This window comes from Pituophis catenifer, unplaced genomic scaffold (assembly GCF_029215685.1).
Source record: "Pituophis catenifer annectens isolate HBS135680 unplaced genomic scaffold, rPitCat1.0.hap2 SCAF_2, whole genome shotgun sequence".
In the NCBI taxonomy this organism is placed as follows: domain Eukaryota; kingdom Metazoa; phylum Chordata; class Lepidosauria; order Squamata; family Colubridae; genus Pituophis; species Pituophis catenifer.
The window spans coordinates 294,513,997-294,535,121 of NW_027256882.1; the positions used below are offsets into that span (position 1 = coordinate 294,513,997).

At 44.3% G+C, this 21,125-nt stretch overlaps 1 protein-coding gene across 1 annotated transcript in view; it reads right to left on the reverse strand.

Moving 5' to 3' along the window:
- The window catches only part of DNAI1 (dynein axonemal intermediate chain 1), a 132,496-nt gene that overhangs the window by 80,911 nt on the left and 30,460 nt on the right, over positions 1 to 21,125 (reverse strand). The window contains exons 6-8 of the mRNA XM_070936022.1: positions 16,795 to 16,912; positions 14,085 to 14,128; positions 4,064 to 4,314 (exon numbers count right to left, since the gene is read on the reverse strand). Of these exons, the coding sequence (XP_070792123.1) occupies positions 4,064 to 4,314; positions 14,085 to 14,128; positions 16,795 to 16,912 (413 nt within the window). The remainder of the gene's footprint in view (positions 1 to 4,063; positions 4,315 to 14,084; positions 14,129 to 16,794; positions 16,913 to 21,125) is intronic.

The following is a 21,125-nucleotide window of genomic DNA, read 5'->3' on the forward strand; positions in this document are numbered from 1 at the left end:
AATAGTCAGGCACGGGAAGGGTTTTGTGGCTCCCGGTGTTTTCTTTTCTGTGGGAAACGGGTCCAAATGGCTCTTTGAGTGTTTAAGGTTGCAGACCCCTGCCCTAGTCTATTAAGCCCAAGATTACTGCATTCACGTGTGTGTGTGTGTGTGTGTGTGTGTGTGTGTGTGTGTGTGTGTGTGTAGGCACTTGGCAAATGACTCGTGACGGTCGCAGAGTCCCGGGGGTCATGTGATCCCCTTTTGCGACCTTCTGACCTATTAATAACTTAACAAATGCAATCATTCACTTAACAACGGTGACAAGAAAAGTCGTAAGATGGGGCAAAACTCACTTAGCCAATGTTCCACTTAGCAACATACATTTTCGGCTCAATTGTGGTCGTAGCCTGAGGACTGCCTGTACTTGCTGATGTGGTCGCTCCATCTTGTTTTAGATCTCTTTCGTTGACGCTTTTGATCGAGGGGGATCCATTCTAGGACCGCCTTGGTCCACCTGCCCTCAGTTCTTTTTCCTAGGTGACCAGCCCATTTCCACTTCACTTCTTTTGACTCTCTTGATGGCATCGTATATTGCCGTTTGTTCTCTAATCCGTATGTATGTATATATGTATGTATCTGTCTATCATCTATCTATCTATCTATCTATCTATCTATCTATCTATCTATCTATCTAAATATCTATCTATCTAAATATCTATCTATCTATCTTCTATCTATATATCCATCCTCTATCTATCTATCTATCATCTATCTATCATCTACTATCTAAATATCTATCTATCTAAATCATCCATTATCTATCTATCATCTATCTATCCATCTATCTATCATCTATCTTCTATCTATCCATCCTCTCTCTCTCTCTCTCTCTCTCTCTCAATATCTATCTATCATCTATCTATCTATCTATCTATCTATCTATCTATCTATCTTCTATTTATATATCCATCCTCTATCTATCTATCTATCTATCTATCTATCTATCTATCTATCTATCATCTACTATCTATCATCTATCTATCATCTACTATCTAAATATCTATCTATCTAAATCATCCATTATCTATCTATCTTATCTATCTATCTATCTATCTATCTATCTATCTATCTATCATCTATCTTCTATCTATCCATCTTCTCTCTCTCTCTCTCTCTCTCAATATCTATCTATCTATCTATCTATCTATCTATCTATCTATCTATCTATCTATCTATCTATCATCTAAATATCTATCTTCTATCTATATATCCATCCTCTATCTATCTATCTATCTATCTATCTATCTATCTATCTATCTATTTCCCCCTCTCAATTACGTCTCAGAGATTGCCTGGACTGCCAAAGATTTTTTTTTCCATTTCAGAAGTGGTTTGCCATTGCCTCCTTCAATCAGAACGAACCTGGAAGGGACCTGGGAGATCTTCTAGTCCAACCAACTCCCTGCTCAGGATGAGACACTATACCATTTGAGACAACTGGCTGTCCCATCTCTTCTTAAAAATCTCCCGTGATAAAGCACCCACAACGTCTGGAGATAAACAGTTCCAGTAATTAATTAACAGAATATCAGAATTGGAAGGGACCTTGGAGGTCTTCTAGTCCAACCCCGCTGCTCAAGCAGGAGACCATTATACCATTTCAGACAAATGGTTGTCCAACCTCTTCTTGAAAACCTCCAGTGATGGAGCACCCACAACTTCTGAAGGGCTTCCTGGGGCTGCATCTGGAGGTGACGAGGGCAGGAGGGATTATGAGCAGAGCCTCCCAATCTAGGAATGGGCAGAACTGGTGCACAACTCAAAGTTCTGTGTGTGAATGCTGTTGTGTTCTCTCTGTTTGTTTTAACAAAGACTTTGCAGCAGAGGTGAAATGCTCCCGGTTCAGACCAGATCGCCCGATCCGGTAGCGATGGTGGCGGGTGGTTTGGAGAACCGGTAGCAAAAATCTCTGCCTCCCCACATGCCCAGCTAAGCTGCACAATCATCAGAGGCTTTTTTTTTGTTTTTACTTTTCAAAGCATTTTTTCTACAACCTCTTCCGACGAAAAAATGCTTTTAAAAGAAAAAAAAAGCCTCTGATGATCGCACGGCTCAGCTGGGATCGTCAGAGGCTTTTCAAAGCATTTTTTTCTGCAACCTCTTGGTCGAAGAGGTGGTAAAAAAAATGCTTTGAAAAGTCTCTGACGATCCCAGCTGAGTTGCCTGATCGGCAGAGAGGCTTTTCAAAGCATTAGAAAAAAATGCTTTGAAAAGTTTAAAAAAATTCTGATTGTATATTTTATTTGTGTATTAGTGTATAGAATATATTAATAAAAATTATATATATATAAAAAAAAGAAAAGTTTAAAAAAAATGGCCACGCCCACCCAGTCACATTAAAGCCCTCCCCCCACCAAGCCACGCCCACAGAACCGGTAGTAACACATTTTCCATTTCACCGCTGCTTTGCAGCCCTGCTTGTGAACCACGTCCATCGTTGATCAAACAGGGAAATGGATTTCATCTCTTAAATCATTTGGATAATTAATTTTGGAAGCAGAGACTGAGCTTTTTGGTCCCGGAGCTTCGATTTCTAAAATGAGACGCTAAAATGAGAATATATAGGCAGCTTTCAAGAAAATGGATGGGGCTTAAAGAGCCCGATTTATTATTCAGAATTGGGTAAGGTTCCACTAACTTGATTTCCGGGAAATACAACTGACTGAAAAAACTAAGACTGGTTGTGGGTTGCATGTTTATTATGAGAGAAACTCTGGACTTCTTGGAAAGATCCCTTTTCTCAATCCAGATAATCACAGAGAAATAGATTCTGCCATTTATTTGCCTCCTGTTTTCAAAGAAAAATTTTGACGGAAGGCAGAAGATTCTCAGTTTAATACTTATGATGTTACCTAGTTGGGTAGTGAAAATTCTGCAAGGAAACAGCTAAGCTCAGAGAGCACCAAGGACCCCACAGTCAGGGGTGAAATCCAGCAGGTTCTGGAGAACTGGCAGCGGAAATTTTGAGTAGTTCGGAGAACCAGCAAATACCACCTCTGGCTGGTCCCAGAGTGGGGTGGGAATGGAGATTTTGCAATATCCTTCCGCTGCCATGCCCACCACGCCACACCCACAGAACCGGTAGTAAAAAAAAAATTGGATTTCACCACTGCCCACAGTCCAGAGGTGGGTTTCAGCAGGTTCTGACCAGTTCTGGAGAACCGGTAGCGGAAATTTTGAGTAGTTCGGAGAACCGGTAGTAAAAATTCTGACTGGCTCCGCCCCCCCCTCTATTCTCTGCCTCCCGAGTCCCAGCTGATCGGGAAGAAATGGGGATTTTGCAGTAACCTGCCCCTGCCACGCCCACCAAGCCATGCCCACAGAACCGGTAGTAAAAAAAACTGGATTTCACCACTGCCCACAATCCTCCTCCTCCCTGCAAACCCTCATTCCGTTCTAACACTGATTATGTTACCTAGTTGGGTTATGAAATGTCTGCAAGAAAACTAAGCTCAAAGAGCATCAATGACCCCACAGCACTTCTCCTCCTCCCCCTCTCCCTCCACACAACCCTTTTCTTCTGGCATGGATGATATTACCTAGTTGGGTAATTAAATGTCTGAAGGGAAACAACTAAGCTCAGAGAGCACCAAGAACCCCCAAATACTCCTCCTCTTCCTCTTCCTCTTCCTCTTCCTCCTTCTCCTCCCCCTCTTCCACTCCACACAACCCCTCCGATGATGATCCCTAGTTGGGCAATGAATCGTCTGAAAGGAAACCACCAAGCTCAGAGAGGACCAAGGACCCCTCCTCCTCCTCCTCCTCCTCTCCACAAACCCCCCTCCCTTCTAACACTGCTGATGTTACCCAGTTAACATCCTCAATGCCTTTTAGGTGCACTGATGACGTTCCCTAGTCAGGTCATGAAACGTCTGCAAATAACAACCTAGAGAGCGCCAAGGACTCCAGCCCTTGAACCCCAAAGATTCTCTTCTATCACACCTGAGATTCTGCCGATCCACTCAGTTCTCCGTGAAGACCTGGGCCCGGAGAGGCAGAGGAGGGAGGAGGGAGTCCTCACCTGCCAGACGGGGTCGGTGTGCTTCCCAGACAACTTGCTGCTTTTGTAGCCCGGCTGGGTGGCCGTGGGTTTCTTCAGGTTGTAGATGGCCACGTTGCCGTCGTAGAAGCCCACCACAATCAGGTAGGGGTGTTCCACGTGGATGTCAAGGCACATGATGCCGCTCTCGCTGGCAAAGACGTACTCGGGGAAAGAGGGGTTCTTCAGGGTGTACAGCAGCAGCATCCCCCGGCTCTGCTTCATGAAGTCATCTGGAGGAAGAGGAGGGGGGAGGAGGAAGAAGAAGAGAAGAGGAGGAGGGAGGGGGAGGAGGGGGGAGGAGGAAGAAGAGAAGAGGAGGAGGAACAGGAAGAGGAGGAACGAGAGAGAAGGAGGAAGGGGGAGGAGGGGGAGGAGGAAGAAGAAGAGAAGAGGAGGAGGAAGAGGAGGGGGAGGAGGAGGAAGAGGAAGAGGAGGAGGAATGAGAGAGGAGGAGGAAGGGGGAGGAGGGGTAGGAGGAAGAAGAAGAGGAGGAGGAGGAGGAAAGGGAAGAGAGGAGGAAGTCACTTCAATCAGAACATCCAGGGTCAGGACCCCACATCTTGCAGCCGGGAACCCCAAAGTTTATTTCATTTATTTATGAAATATCTTCCTTAACTGGCAACAGACAGACTCAATACATGTTCCTCCTTCTCTTTTTGCCCATCACAACAACCCTGTTCTTTGGCTGTTTACTGTTGGCTTGTTTGGCCGTTGTTGAGAAGCCAACAGTAAACAGCTCCACTACTCTGCAAACCCCCATCCCTCCTAGCACTGATGATGTTCCCTAGCTGGGTCATGAAATGTCTGCAGGAAAACCACCAAGCCCAGAGAGCACCTAGGGCCCCTCAGTTCTCCTCCTCCTCCTCCTCCTCCTCCTCCTCCTCCTCCTCCTCCTCCTCCTCCATTCCACAGGCCTTATTCCCTTCAAGCACTGATGACGTTACTTAGTTGGGTCATAAAACGTCTGCATGAAACCAGCGAAGCTCAGAGAGCACCATGGTGCCCACAGACACGAGTCTGAAACCTGCTCTATTTCATGCCCAGGGCCAGATTTTGATTTCATAGCTGGGGCCACACCACCAACTTGTATTTTTTGACACATAAATCCCCTGCACAGCTATTGCAGATAAAGGAGGTGTCTGCCTTTTCTTACTGGTTCCTTAAATACGGGTAGCAAGGACATCCTAATCTACATCATATATTTCAAACGTGATAAGAATTTTGGGACGATATCTAGGGGAATTTCCAGTATTTCCTAGTACAGTGTTTCTCAACCTTGGAAGCTTGAAGATGGGTGGACTTCAACTCCCAGAATCCCCCAGCCAGCGCTGCTGGCTGGGGGATTCTGGGAGTTGAAGTCCACCCATCTTCAAGCTACCAAGGTTGAGAAACACTGTCCTAGTAAGAATTAATTTAAAGCACAGAAGGAAATGAATGTTCGCATCACCAAAGACATTCTGTCAGCATTTAGCAACTGTTGAACGTGCCTATTTTTAATAAGGATTTTTTACAATTTGCAGGATGTTCACTAAATATTTAACAGTGCCATCAAGTGGTAAACGTTTTTTTGGTTCCAAATTCATGTAAACAGCAATGTGTGGTTTGCAGCTGCCGCTCAGATTGAAGGAAATCTATGGAAATCATTCCATTTGTAGGATCCAACATGGTTTAGTTTAACGAACGATTCTGATAAGATTGCACAAGCTAGTAAAATTCTACGTGATTGTATAAGAACATGATTTCGCAGCCTGGATGAGCTGAAAACAATTCTGCAAATCCATTTGTTGAATACGTAGACATGTAGATGCAAAATCTTAGGAGACACAGCTGGGTAGCAGTCAGTGACCTAAACTTCCTGACAGAGGTTTTCATTTCATTCTCATGCTGAAAGACCTCTTAATTTTTTTTGCAGTCGTTTATTCAATGATAAAAAGTTTAAAAGAAATAGGTTGCTTCAGAAACAATTAAGACTGTGGGGTCCTTGATGTTTCATGGCCCAATTAGGTAATGTTATCCATGCTAGGAGGAAGGGAGGTTTGGGGGGGGAGGAGGAGGACTGTGGGGTGCTTGGGGCTCTCCAAGCTTGATTATTTCCTTTCAGACATTTCATTACCCAACTAGGTAGCATCATCAGTGCCAGAAGAGGGGTTGTGTGGAGGGGGGAGGAGGAGGAGGAGGAGGAGGAGGAGGAGGAGGAGGAGGAGGAGGAGGAGGACGACGACTGTGGAGTCCTTGGTGCTCTCTGAGCTTGGCAGTTTTCTTGTAGACATTTCATCACCCAACTAGGTAAGATCATCAGTGCTAGAAGGGAAAGGAGTTTGCTCTCTATTTATTGCCCTGTCAGTTGTGGTGGGAGCGTTCTTGATGGTTGCTTGGTTTGGCTATTATTTATTCCTTGACTGTTTGTCTGAGTTGGGAATTCCATGATTGGGGTATTTTTTACTTCTTGACTATTGCGCTAATGTTAATCTATATCATTTCAGAAAAATGGTTGTCCGATCTCTAAAAACTTCCAGTGTTGGAACATTCACTACTTCTGGTGGCAAGTTGTTCCACTGGTTAATTGTTCTCACTGTCAGGAAATTTCTCCTTAGTTCTAAGTTGCTTCTCTCCTTGATTAGTTTCCACCCGTTCCTTCTTGTCCTGCCTTCAGGTGCTTTGGAGAATAGCTTGCCTCCCTTTTCTTTGTGGCAACCCTGAGATATTGGAAGACTGCTATCATGTCTCCCCCAGTCCTTCTTTTCATTAAACTAGACATACCCAATTCCTGCAACCGTTCTTCATATGTCTTAGCCTAGAAGACTAGAATAGACATCCAGCTCATTAATAAAAACATCACACAATACAGGACCCAGAAAGGGGCTTAAACCTTTCGTAACCCTTCATTTTCACCTTCTACAGTGAGGATGAACCACAGAAGAGCCAGAGCCCTCAAAGAACCTTGGTAGTACAGTGGTTTAAAGCACCCTATTATTAAGAACAGCTGCCTGCAATTACTGCAGGTTCGAATCTTACCAGGCTCAAGGTTGACTCAGCCTTCCATCCTTTCTAAGGTAGGTAAATTGAGGACCCAGTTTGTGGGGGCAATAAGCTGACTTTCTATAAATATACAAACGTATGAAGGCTATTGCTTAACGCATTGTAAGCCGCCCTGAGTCTCCGGAGAAAGGCGGCATATAAATCAAATTAAAAAAAAAAGTAACCGTAACAGAGTTGGAAGGGACCTTGGAGGTCATCTAGTCCAACCCCCTGCTCACACAGGAAACCTATACTAGGGATTCAAACCGCCGATCTGCTCCAGAAACCTCCTGGCCATCTCATGTCGAATGCCGGATTGTTGGTTTTCCTGAGCCTTTCCCTTCCTTTTTTTTTTTGAAGACAGAGACAAAATTTGTTCTACTTTAGTCGTCTGTCAGCTCACATCTATCGAGGCAGCTTTGAGAAATGCTGCTTTAGCATGTGTGTGTGTGGGGGGGGGGGAAAGATCCATAATTAAATTGCCATGGGAAACGGGAAAGATTATGCGCTAGAACTCCTTCCATTAACGATCTAGAAGGCAGCATTGGAGCGCGGATTAAGAGCAAGTAAATAAATGCATTTACTTTTAAATAGCAGTGCCAAGGGCAATCATTTGACCTCCTGGGAAACAAGAGAGTTTTGCTGTGAGGTTGCCTGCAGTTATGCCGAACACACTCTCTCGGGTTTCGTCCCGATGCAAACACACGTGTTAACTGGATAAGAATTATTCCTCCAAGCTGGTAGGGGGAATAGGGAACACTTTACAACAACAAGACGACTCAAGATTCAGAGGGATCTCAACAGACTTGAGCACTGGGCCCTGTGATCCGACAAAAGGGGCTGCCCCAAAGAAGAGGGGGGTCAACCTATCCTCCAAAGCCCCAGAAGGCAGGAGAAGAAGCAACAGATGGAAACTCATCCAAGAAAGAAGGAATCTAGAACTAAGGAGAAATTTCCTGACAGTGAGGACAATTGACCAGTGGAACAGCTTGCCACCAGAAGTTGTGGGTGCTCCAACACCGGAGGTTTTTAAGAAGATGTTGGATAACCATTTGTCTGGAATGGTATGATGTTTCCTGCCTAAGCAGGGGGTTGGACTAGAAGACCTCTGAAGTCCCTTCCAATCATCTCACCATTCAGTGGTGAGAAAAGTAAGGACCTGCACTTAGGCAGGATAACCCAAGTGCACAGGTGTACATTAGTTGGTACCTGGCTCAAAAGTAGCCAGAGTGAGAGGGATCTAAGTCAGTGGTGGGTTCCTCCTGGTTCGGTCCGGTTCGGCCGAGCCGGTAGCGGTGACGATATGACGTCACCGAACCGGTTCTCCCCCCCGCCCTCCCACCCCACCACGTTATTCTTACCTTTTATTTGGTCCCACCCCCTGAGTCCCAGCTGATGACTAGAGGGGAAAAAACTGTTTAAACTCTTGCCGTGGGGCTTCAAAGGGCCGCCCTACAGCTGATCAGTGTTAAAAGCAAACTAATGAGTCGGGTCGTAAGTGCGAGGACTGGTCGTAAGTGAGAGGACCTTCCAGAAATGACTCTGACCAGCTAGCCATGCCCACCTAGTCACATGACCTCCAAGCCACACCCACAAAGTAAGCCACACCCACAGAACCGGTAGTAAAAAAATTTAGAACCCACCCCTGATCTAAGTATCTTAGCTGACCTTCACCTAAGTATGTGCCAGCCGTGTGTTGCAGCTGCCTACAAGGCCAATGCAATCCTGTGCTGCATCAACAAAGGGATAATATGTGAAGTGACAGTGCCGCTGTCAGCGTCCCAGCACTGACATAGAAAAGGGAGGAGAAGCCTGAACTTTTGCCTGCTAAATCCCTTTGAAGATCTGTCTCCTCGGAGATGGGGAGGGGGGAGACATTCCTGTGACCTGACGAAGAAAGGAATCAGGAAAGTGACTTGGAAGATAGCCAATGAGAAGCAGAGAATTGGGGATCGGAAAGGGAGGGATTGGGGGGCAAAGGTCAGTACTGACCGCGAAAAGAGTCAGGATCAGATGGCTGTGCTCGAATAAAGAGAAAATTTCCTTAAAGATCGGCAGTTTGGAAATTCATTTATTTTGAGATAGCATCGAAACCTGACAGCCGCTTTATAAAGCTGGGGTAAGACCACACCTGGAGTACTGCATCCAATTTTGGTCACCACACTATAAAAAAAAGAGGTGGAGACTCTAGAAAGAGTGCAGAGAAGAGCAGCCAGGATGATGAGGGGACTGGAGGCTCAAACAGACAATGAACGGTTGCAGGAACTGGGCATGGCTGGTCTAGTGAAGAGAAGGACCAGGGGAGACAGGAGAGCAAGTCTTCCAATACTTGAGGGGCTGCCTCAGAGAGGAGGGGGGCAACACCAATAGCACTTAGACTTATAAACTGCTTCACAATGCTTTACAACCCTCTCTACGCGGTTAACAGAATCAGCCTATCGCCCCCAACAATTTGGGTTCTCATTTTACCAACTTCAGAAGGAGGGAAGGCTGAGTCAACGTGGAGCCTGCTGAGATTTGAACTGCCAAATTGCAGGCAGCCGGCAGGCAGTAGAAGGAGCCTGCCGTCCTGCACTCTACCCACCGCACCATCGAAGCTCAACCTTGCCTCTTGAAGGCAGGAGAAGAAGCAACGGATGGAAACTCATCAAGGAGAGAAGCCACCTGGAATTAAGGAGAAACCTCCTAACAATGAGGACAATTGACCAGTGGAACAGAAGTTGCCACCAGAAGTTGTGGGTGCTTCATGACTGGACAGCCGTTTGTCCAGAATGATATAGGGTCTCTTGTTCGAGCAGAGGCTGGACTAGAAGACCTCCAAGGTCCCTTCCGACTCTGTTATTCTGTGTTGTGCAGCCTGTAAAACCTCATGGAATTGCAAATCACAGAGTCCCCTTTTCTTGTTGGAAAGCAGCACTCCTGGAAAAAGACCATCGCATTCCCAATCGACTCCAATCGACATCAGGGTGCCGTTTTTGTGTTGGGAATCATTGCACAATTTTGCGGGTTTCTCGTCTTGCCTAAATGAGCCCGTGAGAGGATTAGAAGGCCAATCTGAAGGATTGATTGGACGTCTCTTTAGGCAGTCAGAGCTCCACTCTGCAGGCTGCTGGCCCGATAAGGAAACACCGAATCTCGGAAAAAGGGAGGCTGGATATCTTGATTAAAACCAGGCTGTAAGCCAGAAGAGGCACTGGGGGAATGTATTCAAAGGACAGGGAACACACAATAATACCCTCATCTACCCTCAAAACCTGGAGGTCTTTTAGAACTCCCAAATCAGTCAACGGAAGGACGAATTAATGGGGGGAAAAAACACATTTATACTAATATATTTGGCCAGAGAATGGATCCTCAGTCCATTGCACAATACAAGAAAGTTTTAAAAATGGCACGGAGGTAAGTCGGGCTCAAATTATCGTCCTCCTTCTCTCCACACAACCCACTTTCTTCCTAACTGGGCCATGAAACGACTACAAGAAAACAACCCAGCTCAGAGAGCACCAAGCACCCCACTGTCCCTTTTCTCCTCCTCCTCCCCCTCCCCTTCTTCTACTCCTCTTCCTCTTCCTCTGCATTGCACACCCCACACCCTTCTAGCACTGATGATGTTACCTAGATGGGTCATGAAATGTCTGCAAAAAAAACAACCCAGCTCAGAGTGCACCAAGCACCCCACTGTCCCCTTTCTCCCCCTCCTCTTCCCCTCCTCCTCTTCCCCTCCTCCTCTTCCCCTCCTCCTCTTCTCCTTCTCCTCTTCCCCTCCTCCTCTTCCCCTCCTCCTCTTCTCCTCCTCCACCACACTGCACACCTCTCTCCCTTCTAGCACTGATGATATTACCTAGTTAGGTCATGAAATGTCTGCAAGAAAAACAACCCAGCTCAGAGAGCACCAAGCACCCCATTGTCCCTTTTTCTCCTCCCCCTCCCCCTTCCCTTCTTCTACTCCTCTTCCTCTGCACTGCACACCCCACAGCCTTCTAGCATTGATGATGTTATCTAGATGGGTCATCAAATGTCTGCAAAAAAAAACAACCCAGCTCAGAGAGCATCAAGCACCCCACTTTCTTTTCCTTCTCCTCCCCCTCCATCCCTCCTCCTCCTTCTCTTCCATACTGTACACTTCTCTCCCTTCTAGCACTGATAATGTTACCTAGTTGGGTCATGAAACGTCTGCAAGAAAAACCACCCAGCTCAGAGAGCACCAAGCACCCCACTGTCCTTTTCCTTCTCCTCCTCCCACTCCATCCCTCCTCCTCCTCCTCTTCTCCTCCTCCTTCAGACTGCACACCTCTCTCCCTTCTAGCACTGATGACGATACCTACCATAGTTGGGTCATGAAACCTCTGCAAGAAAAACCACCCAGCTCGGAGAGCACCGAACACCCCACAGTCCAATCCTGAGCCACAAATATTATCTTCTATTACAGAGCAAAGAATTTAGGGAACAAGGATCTTGTACTTGAGCCCAAACCACAAAGGGCGTAAAAGAGTTTTGGGGCAGGTTTAACGTTGCTTGAGAAGCCATAAAGAAACTTTGGCAACCCAATCCCGGAACCTTAGAGGTGAATTGCTGCAGCAACATGTTTTGTAATGGAAAGCAGCAAAGCAGCATGTTTCCAATCAATAAAATACATAGCAGCTTTCCGTCCTCTCCTGTTTCTACGACCTTTGCATTACCATACAGATAGTCCACCACTTGTCAAAAATGGTGTAAGGTCAATGCAATCCTTAGCTGCATTAACAGAGGGAAAACAATCAAGATCAAGGGAGGTACTAATACCACTCTATAAAACCACACCTAGAGTTCTGCATCTGGGTTTGGTCACCATGATGTAAAAAGGACATTGAGACCCTAGAAAGAGTGCAGAGAAGAGCAACCAGGATGATGAGGGGACTGGAGGCTAAAACATAGGATGAACGGTTGCAAGAACTGGGCTTGGCTAGTCTAGTGAAGAGGAGGACCAGGGGAGACAGGAGAGCATCTTCCAATATTTAAGGGGCTGCCACAGGGAAGAAGGGTCCAAGGCACCCGAAGGCCAGACAAGAAATAATGGAAGGAGAGATTCAACTTGGAAATAAGGAGGAATTTTCTGACACTGAGAACCATCAACCCATGGAACAGAAGTTGCCTTCCGAAGTTGTGGGAGCTTCATCCCTGGAAGCTTTCAAGAAGAGACTGGACTGCCGTCTCTCAGAAATGGGGTTGGATTAGATGACCTCTGCTTGGGCGGGGGGTTGGACTAGATGTCCTCCAAGGTCCCTTCCAACTCTGCTATTATTCTATTCTTCTTTTAAATACGCCACGGGGTGCAGGATCCTATTGGCCAATTAAAAATAAAATGGATGTGCAAGCGTCCTAAAAGAAATTAGGCAAAAATATCGGAGAACTTAAATGCCTCAGCAACAATCAAGCTGCCAGCTAGGATTGATGGCCCCCATTGGCCATTTTCCCGCCACCTTTGTTAGGAGAGACGTGTAATCTAATAAGGACCATCCGTTTTGCACACCCGGCCACACGCGGCTAATGCTTTCGGTTTAGAAAATGTCTTAGTACCAGCAGCCGCATTGACAGATTTGTTAAGTCTGATTTGCAGAAGCTAATTTGGGACCGCAATCAAGAGTTTTTAGCTAATGATGACGTCCTGGGGAAGCTTTGTGTAATCAGCCCTGTTATATATCTCAACTACTGAGATAAATATAACATATAACTCAAATATTGAGTTATATAGATCTAAAACCTCTCAAATACTGGCAGTATTTCAGTATTTGAGGGGCTGCCACAAAGAAGAAAAGGGGGTCAACTTATTTTGCAAAGCACCAGGAGGCAGGACAAGAAGCAACGGATGGAAACTCATCAAGGAGAGAAGCAACCTGGAACTAAGGAGAAATTTCCTAACAGTGAGAACAATTAACCGGTGGAACAGCTTGCCACCAGAAGTTGTGGGTGCTTCATCACTGGAGGTTTTTTTAAAGAAGAGATTGGATAGCCACTTGTTTCAAATGGTACAGGGTCTTCTGGTTGAGGAGGGGGTGGACTAGAAGACCTTTAAGGTCCCTTCTGGCTCTATTCTGATTGTTTGACTTGAGAATGAGAAAAACTCTAGAGCAGTGGTTCTCAACCTTCCTAATGCCGTGACCCTTTAATACAGTTCCTCATTTTGTGGTGACCCCCAACCATAAAATTATTCCTAAAACCATTGAAAATATGTGTTTTCCGATGGACTTAGGCGACCCCTGTGAAAGGGTCATTCGACCCCCAAAGGGGTCCCGACCCACAGGTTGAGAACCACTGCTCTAGAGGAGGGAAAGACCTCAGCAATCTGTGTGTGTGTTTGTGTGTGTAGTAGGTGTTCACTTTATTTTGATTCCTAAGGGATGCAGTGCTGCAAAACATTTTTTTGTGTGTTACAGTCTTTACAATCTGCTAATCTAGGTGTGACATGATAGCAATCTTCCAATATTTGAGGGGCTGACACAAAGAAAAGGGGGGGGGTCAACCTCTTCTCCAAAGTACCAGAAGGCAGGACAAGAAACAACGGATAGAAACTCATCAAGGAGAGAAGCAACCTAGATTTGAGGAGAAACTTCCCAACGGTCAGGACAATTAACCAGTGGAACCGCTTGCCACCAGAAGTCGTGGGTGCTCCATCACTGGAGAAAGACTGGACAATCCTTTGTCTGAAATGGTATAGGGTCTCCTGCTTGAGCAAGGGGCTGGACTAGAAGACCTCCAAGGTCCCTTCCAGCTCTATTCTGATTGTTGTGCTGCAAATCTGGAAATAACTGGAAATGATTTTAGACAGCCAGGAAAGGCGTCTCGCTGAGCAACCAGCTCACGTGCCGTTTAAACACAACCAAGTCACCCAGGATGTAAAAATTGGTCTGCAGGATCTAGGAGGAAAAAAATGAAGCAACGGGGACTGAAAAATCTCTGGCTTTATCACCAAGCGTTGGCATAACACAGCCGAGTCAAAACTCACAAGAGCCGTGTCCAACGAGGAACGAGTCTTTGTACTTGGGGTTCCTGCAAGACAAAAGAGACGTAAACTGTCAGCGTTCTGGTCTTTTGACAATATTTGTAGCGTGTTACAGACGCATTTTGTTCCAGGGGATTGTTAAGGACATAAATGCATTTTTGTAGAGATGGAGACCGGAGGGAGTGCAGGTTTCCAAGTACTGAAATACTTTTTAAAATAATTAGTACATTATTTTATTTCAGCATCAGAACTTCCTAACTATTTATTTATTGTATATTTATTTATTGGTTCGATTTATATGCCGCCCTTTTCCGGAGACTCAGGGCGGCTTACAATGCGTTAAGCAATAGCCTTCATACAGTACAAACATATTAAACTAGGTTTAATGATTTAGAATTATAATAATCAATGCACGAGGAAAGATTTTGTAAGCTTGAGATTGTCCAGCAGAAAAAAACCTTCAGTGAATACTGTAAAATCTTCTCGCCTTTCTGGAATGCTAAAATTCCTTGGGCTAATTATTTGAAGGCCATGTTTTTTTCTTTTGTTTTTTAAAGAGTATTTTCCAACCTAGGCTATTAATTCATGGTCCTCTTCTGTAGTAAAAGTAGTGTACATCCTGTCTTAATATTAAATATTGTTGTTAATATAAAAAAATTAAAAATGCAGCCTGTGTATTACCCATATTATTCACACGATTCTCAGATTATCCTCTCAGCTCTTGCGCTCAATGTCTTTATTCACTTTCATTTTTCTTTTTTTAAAGTTTTTTAAAAAAAATTGAAAGGTCTTTGGTGCTCTCTGAGCTTAGTGGCTTCCTTACAGATGTTTCATAACCCAAACTAGGTCACATCATCAGGACTAGCACTGATGATGTGACCTAGTTGGGTGGTAAAACGTCCGCAAGAAAAATAAAAAACAAAGACCCTTCATTTCAGCCCACAGTCCTCCTCCTCCTCCTCCTCGTCCTCCCATCTCCATCCTCCTCCTCTCCACAAACCACACTCTCTTCTAGCCCTGCTGATGTTACCTAGCTGGGTCATGAAATGTCCATAAGAAACCTACCAAACTCAGAGAGCATCAAAAACCTTTCATTTCAACCCACAGCCATCCTCTTCCACCTTCTTCTCCTCCTCCTCCTCCTCTTCTTCCTCCTTCTCTCCATAAACCCCTCTCCCTTCTAGCATTGATAATGTTACCTAGTTGGGTCATGAAACATCTGCAAGGAAACCACCAAGCTCAGAGAGCACCAAGGACCCCTCATTTCAACTCTGAGCCAGGGGTGAAATGCTCCCGGTTCGGACTGGATCGGCCGATCCTGTAGCGATGGCGGCAGGTGATTCGGAGAACCAGTAGCAAAAATCCCTGCCCCCCTCCTCCCACCCATGCCCACCCAATCGCCCGGTCGCCTGCTTGCCGCTTCTTTTAAAAAATGCTTTTAAAAGGGGGGAGAAAAAAAGGCTCTGACGATCCCAGCTGAGCCGCACAAACTTCAGACCCTTTTTTATTACTTTCAAAAGCATTTCTTTACAATCTAATAGTAAAAAAAAAATGCGCGCCACAACTGATCACCCCCCCCCGCGCACGCTGTTCTACTTACCCCATGCCTCCTTTTGGCATGCTGGTGCGCACTACGCATGGACGCGCACAGTGCACATCAGGGGTGGGTTCTAATTTTTTTTTTTACTACCGGTTCTGTGGGCGTGGCTTATTTTGTGGGCGTGGCTTGATGGTCATGTGACAATTCTTTAGGATTTCGCAGAGGTACTGGTCTACCAGGCTTTTAACTGCTTGCAGAGCTGTACCGGTCTACTCATTTGTTGTTGGAGGCACCGGTCTACTCATTTATTTTTGCAGGCACCGGTCTACTCATTTGTTTTTGCAGGCACCGGTCTACTCATTTGTTTTTGGAGGCACTGGTCTACCCATTTATTTTTGGAGGCACCGGTCTATCCATTTATTTTTGCAGGCACCGGTCTACTCATTTGTTTTTGGAGGCACTGGTCTACTCATTTGTTTTTGGAGGCACTGGTCTACCCATTTATTTTTGCAGGCACCGGTCTACTCATTTATTTTTGCAGGCACCGGTCTACTCATTTATTTTTGGAGGCACCGGTCTACCACCACAGTGCCTTTTAACACTGATCAGCTGTAGGGCGGCCCTTTGAAGCCCCACGGCAAGACTTTAAACAGTTTTTTTTCCTTCTAGCCGATCAGCTGGGACTCAGGACAGCAATAGATTGGGGGTGGGGCCAAATAAAAGGTAAGAATAACACGGGACGGGGGGGGTGGCGGGGGAGTGGGGATGGCGGGAGGGCCCAGCTTCCGAACAAAGAGAACCGGTTCGGTGATGTCACATTGTCACCGCTACCGGCTCGGCCAAACCGGGCCGAACCAGGAGGAACCCATCACTGGTGCACATGTGCAGCCAGCAAACCAGTAGTAAACCGGTTCCGATTTCACCACTGCTCTGAGCTACAAATATTCTCCTTTTTTTTTTCTCTCCCCAACCCCGGAAGTAAATGAAAATAACAAAAGAAAAACTATAAACGTGACCCTAGAAAAAAAGAAAAAGAAGTGTATATAACAAATGCAACGTTAACACTAAACGTTTTCCATTTCTCATTTCCATTGCTCAATCATCAAGATAAGCAGCGTGGGTTTTCACAGAGCGCCCCCCCCGCCGCTTTCTGCCTGCAGAGAAGGCACTCACCAGGAGAGGGCGGTGACAGCCAGACGCTTGGCTTTGTCGTACTGAAACTTCCAGAGCGGCAGCAGCGTCCCCATGTTATCCCGGTATTCATCGGAGGCATCTTCGAAGTACTTGAAATCTAGCAAAGGCAAAAACAGTTTTTAAATCTGCGTTAGCAAATTATTGCGCAAGCTAAGTTTCGGGGGACTAAGGTGTGCCAGTTACGATTGCACAATTTAAAAGAGCCTTGGTAGTACAGTGGTCTAAGGCACCCTGTTTTTAAGCTGGTTATTAAGACCAGCTGCCTGCAATTTCTGCTGGTTCGAATCTCTCCAGGGCTCAAGGTTGACTCAGCCTTCCATCCTTTCTAAGGGAGGTGAAATGAGGACCCAGTTTGTGGGGGCAATAAGCTGACTTTGTATAAAATATACAAAAGTATGAAGGCTATTGCTTAACGCCTTGTAAGCCGCCCTGAGTCTCCGGAGAAGGGCGGCATATAAATCAAAAAAATTTTTAAAAAAAATTTAAACAAACAAATGACACAAACAAATGAGTGATTCTCAATCTTGGTTAGTTGAAGATAGCTGGACTTCAACTCCCAGAATTCCCCAGCTGGCCATGCCAGCTGGGGAATTCTGGGAGTTGAAGTCCAGCTATCTTCCATGATCCAAAGTTGAGAAGCACTTGTACTGTATAGGGAAGATTGGACTAGAAGACCTCCAAGGTCCCTTCTGTTATATTGTTAATTAATCAACGGAACAACTTGGCTCCAGAGGTTGTAGGTGCTCTGTCAGATGTAAATGCCTTATTCTCTAATGTGTAAATAGTATATGAATGGGGTATCAGGGGTTAACTTATTCTTCACTTCTTAATGTATTCATAATTCACCACTCCCACATATAGCTCCACCCATTGTATATATAAGGAGCTACCTGCACCCTTTTCCTTGCTTCTATCTGTGAATATTCAGTGAATATAGAATGCCTATTGTAAATAAAAGGAAGTATATTTAAACCTTTAACTCTCACTAATATTATTGAGTCTGATCCTGAAAATATTGCAACAAAGCTGGTAGCAGAGGATGGTTGGTTGACTCAATAAAAACTTAAAAATGTCTAAGAAAGATAGGCCCAACACCAGGGCCTACAGCAAAGAAATGGAAACAGAACAAGAAATAATCAACGAATCCACAAACGCGATTTCAAGGGAATCCGAAGAATACACCACTGAAGACGAAGAAATAATAGACGAAAATGATGACCAAGAGGAAATCGAAATAGAGAATAACGAACTCAGGTCAGAGATATTAAAACTATTAAAAAGTCAGAAGAATGATGAAAGCCTCATCGCGAACCTCCAAGAAATGCTGAAGAACAGCGGAGCAGCGAGAGAGAAAAACATCACTAATGAGAAGTCTAAAGACCCAAAAATAGTGAGTGATATGACTGCAGAGAAAGTCATTACGAAGAAGAAAAACAGTGATCCCGCACGAAATTTTGAATGGCAGCCATCTTGGTTTCAACAGGCCTCCAAGGTGAGCGAAGCAGAGCCAATCAAAATACTCAATTCAAAATTTCTGGCGCGAAATACGTTATCAGACAACGAAAGTAAAAAAGAAGATTCGAACTCCTCAGAAGAATCAGAATCAGAAAGTGAAGATGACTCAACAAAATCCCAAGTAAAATCAGCAATGAAAACACTTTTTGCTGCATTTGGGCCAAAACTAAAAATTACCAAAGAGCCACCGAAGAAGCGAGCGAGCAAGCCGATACCTCAAGACCTGCCCGCTCCCATCCTGACTTCGAGAGCGACGACGCCCGAACCCAGAGAGCCTTGTCGATTCCGCCCTACACCACAGACCGAAGCAAGTGCCAACGCCCCCAAAAGAAAAAGGAGAGCAGCCGCCGTCGTCAGAACTCCCAAGGTCGAACCAGAGACCGACTCGTCTGAAGCAGAGCAGAGCGAGCGAGCCGCAATGGAGAGAACCTTCCACGACGACTCCAAAGAAGAAATGGACAACGCGCATGCGCGAAACTACGCAGACGGTCCGGGAAGACATGAACTGGCGAGAGAACCACGCAGACTCGTTGCGAGCATCCCCATGCCGTTTTGCAATTTTCTACACTTGCGAGACCACGGACTGCCCCAGGTCGTAAGTAATGGACAAAATAATGTCGGAAATTTACCCAGTGACTTCCCAAAACTAAGGGTTGATGGCATTAATTTGCAAGAATGGTAACAACAACTCCAGGTTGTCTTTATGAAGGAAAATTTACTATTTTTTATCACTAGTCCCCCAAAAAGACCTTGGACTTTAAAAATAGATTGTTTACACCATAGAGCATTTTTCTTAATAATATCTAGTGTGTCCCCTGCAATGTATCATAGCATCAAACCTAATCTGACTGTTTCAGAAATTATTCAATGCATGTTTAATTTGTTTCACAGCGATAGTGTGGCTACCACCACAAGAATGTCTAAGGATTTCTTTTCATCTAGAGTGAAACCAGGGGTTTCCATAAGTGAGCATTTAATATCTTTAAACAAAATAAGAGCTGAGCTGCATTTGAGGGGGGAGGTGATTTCAGACCAAACAATGAAAAGTGTTATTATCAACTCACTTGATTCATCATGGGACAGTTTTATGTCACATTTAGACACTATCAATCTAGGATACTTATCCATAGAAAGTCTATCAAATAAATTGATAGCAGAAGACAATTCAAGAAGAAATCGTTCTAGCAATCACACAGAACACAAACCTTATAGGAAAGTAGCTTTCCAAGAAAAATATAATGAAACATTTAAATGTCACAATTGTGGATCCAGGGAACACAATAGAAGAGATTGTCCCAAAATTTCAAAGGAAAGACATAGGTCAGAATATAGGAACAAATACAATTATAGACAGTCTTCCATAGATAGACATAGATATAGAAGCCCACCAAATTACAAAGAGAATAGAGGGGGCAGAGATAATTCAAAGGATAGAAAATCTGGTTCACTGAATGGGTTGAATAAACAAGACAACACTAAAATACAACAAAATGAGAACAATAATTGGCTTATTGATTCTGGAGCAACTAATCACACCACTAATAACAAAAATATATTGTCTTCATTTACAGAAGATAAATTTGTAATAAAGGTAGCTAACCAAGAAAAGGTTCAAGTATTAGGCAGAGGAAATGTAACCTTGCCTGGTCTAGGAAAAATAGAGGGGGTATTGTTAATACCTGAAATACCTCATAACATACTAAGTGCCATAAAACTAAGTAGAGATTCTGACATTAATATAGTTTTCTCAAAGGGAAAAGCGACTTTGGAGAAGAATAAAATAAATATAGGCACAGTGATGATTAAAGGAGGCCTACCTTATCTGATAACAAAGGAAAAATGGTTGCATAACATTGATTCAAATATGGAAGATTGTATTGAAGCAGATGATGAAAATATTAGCAACAGTGACAATGATGAATGTAAAATATCTCATGATCACGCAGATGCTCACAATAAAAAAAAACCAAAAATAGGTAAACCAATTCATGATGAGTGTGCTCACATCTTACATAGGAAGTTAGGACATGCCAGTTTTCCTGTAGTACAAAAAATGACTGAACACGCAGAAGGTGTCAAAATAAAAAATTGTGAAAACTATTTGGAATGCTCAGTATGTAAATCTACAAAACTAAAAACTAGTCCCAGGCCAAGAAAATCTACTAGATCAACCAACAAAATTTTTGACTTAGTACACATGGACTTAGTTGGCCCATTAACTCCATCAATCACCTATAGAAAACGTTACTTCCTGACAATAGTAGACGATTATAGCCGTTATGGGTTTGTTTATACATTAAAACACAAAGATGAAACCTTTCAAAAATTTAAGGAATTTTACAAACGCATAGAAACACAACACAATATCAGAATAAAACAAATTATGACAGATAGGGGATGTGAATTCATGTCTAAAGAATTCTCCCAATGGTTAAAGGATAGAGGAATGCTACATTACACGTCTAGTCCATTTTCTGCTTTTCAGAACGGGATTGCAGAGAGAAAGAATTCCACATTACAAACCATGATTAGATGCACATTGGAGGATGCTGGCTTAAGCAAACAATTTTGGTCAGAAGCCTTACATTATTCAAACTACACACAAAATAGAACCTGGTCCAGTATTGTAAATAAGACACCATATGAAGTAATGTATAATAGGAAACCAAAATTAGCACACATGCACATATTTGGAGTCACTGCAGACGTACACATACCTAAACAGTTGAGAAGAAAGGGGGAAAACGTATCCAGAAGACTCAGGTTTATGGGATATGAAACTGGCACCAAAGGGT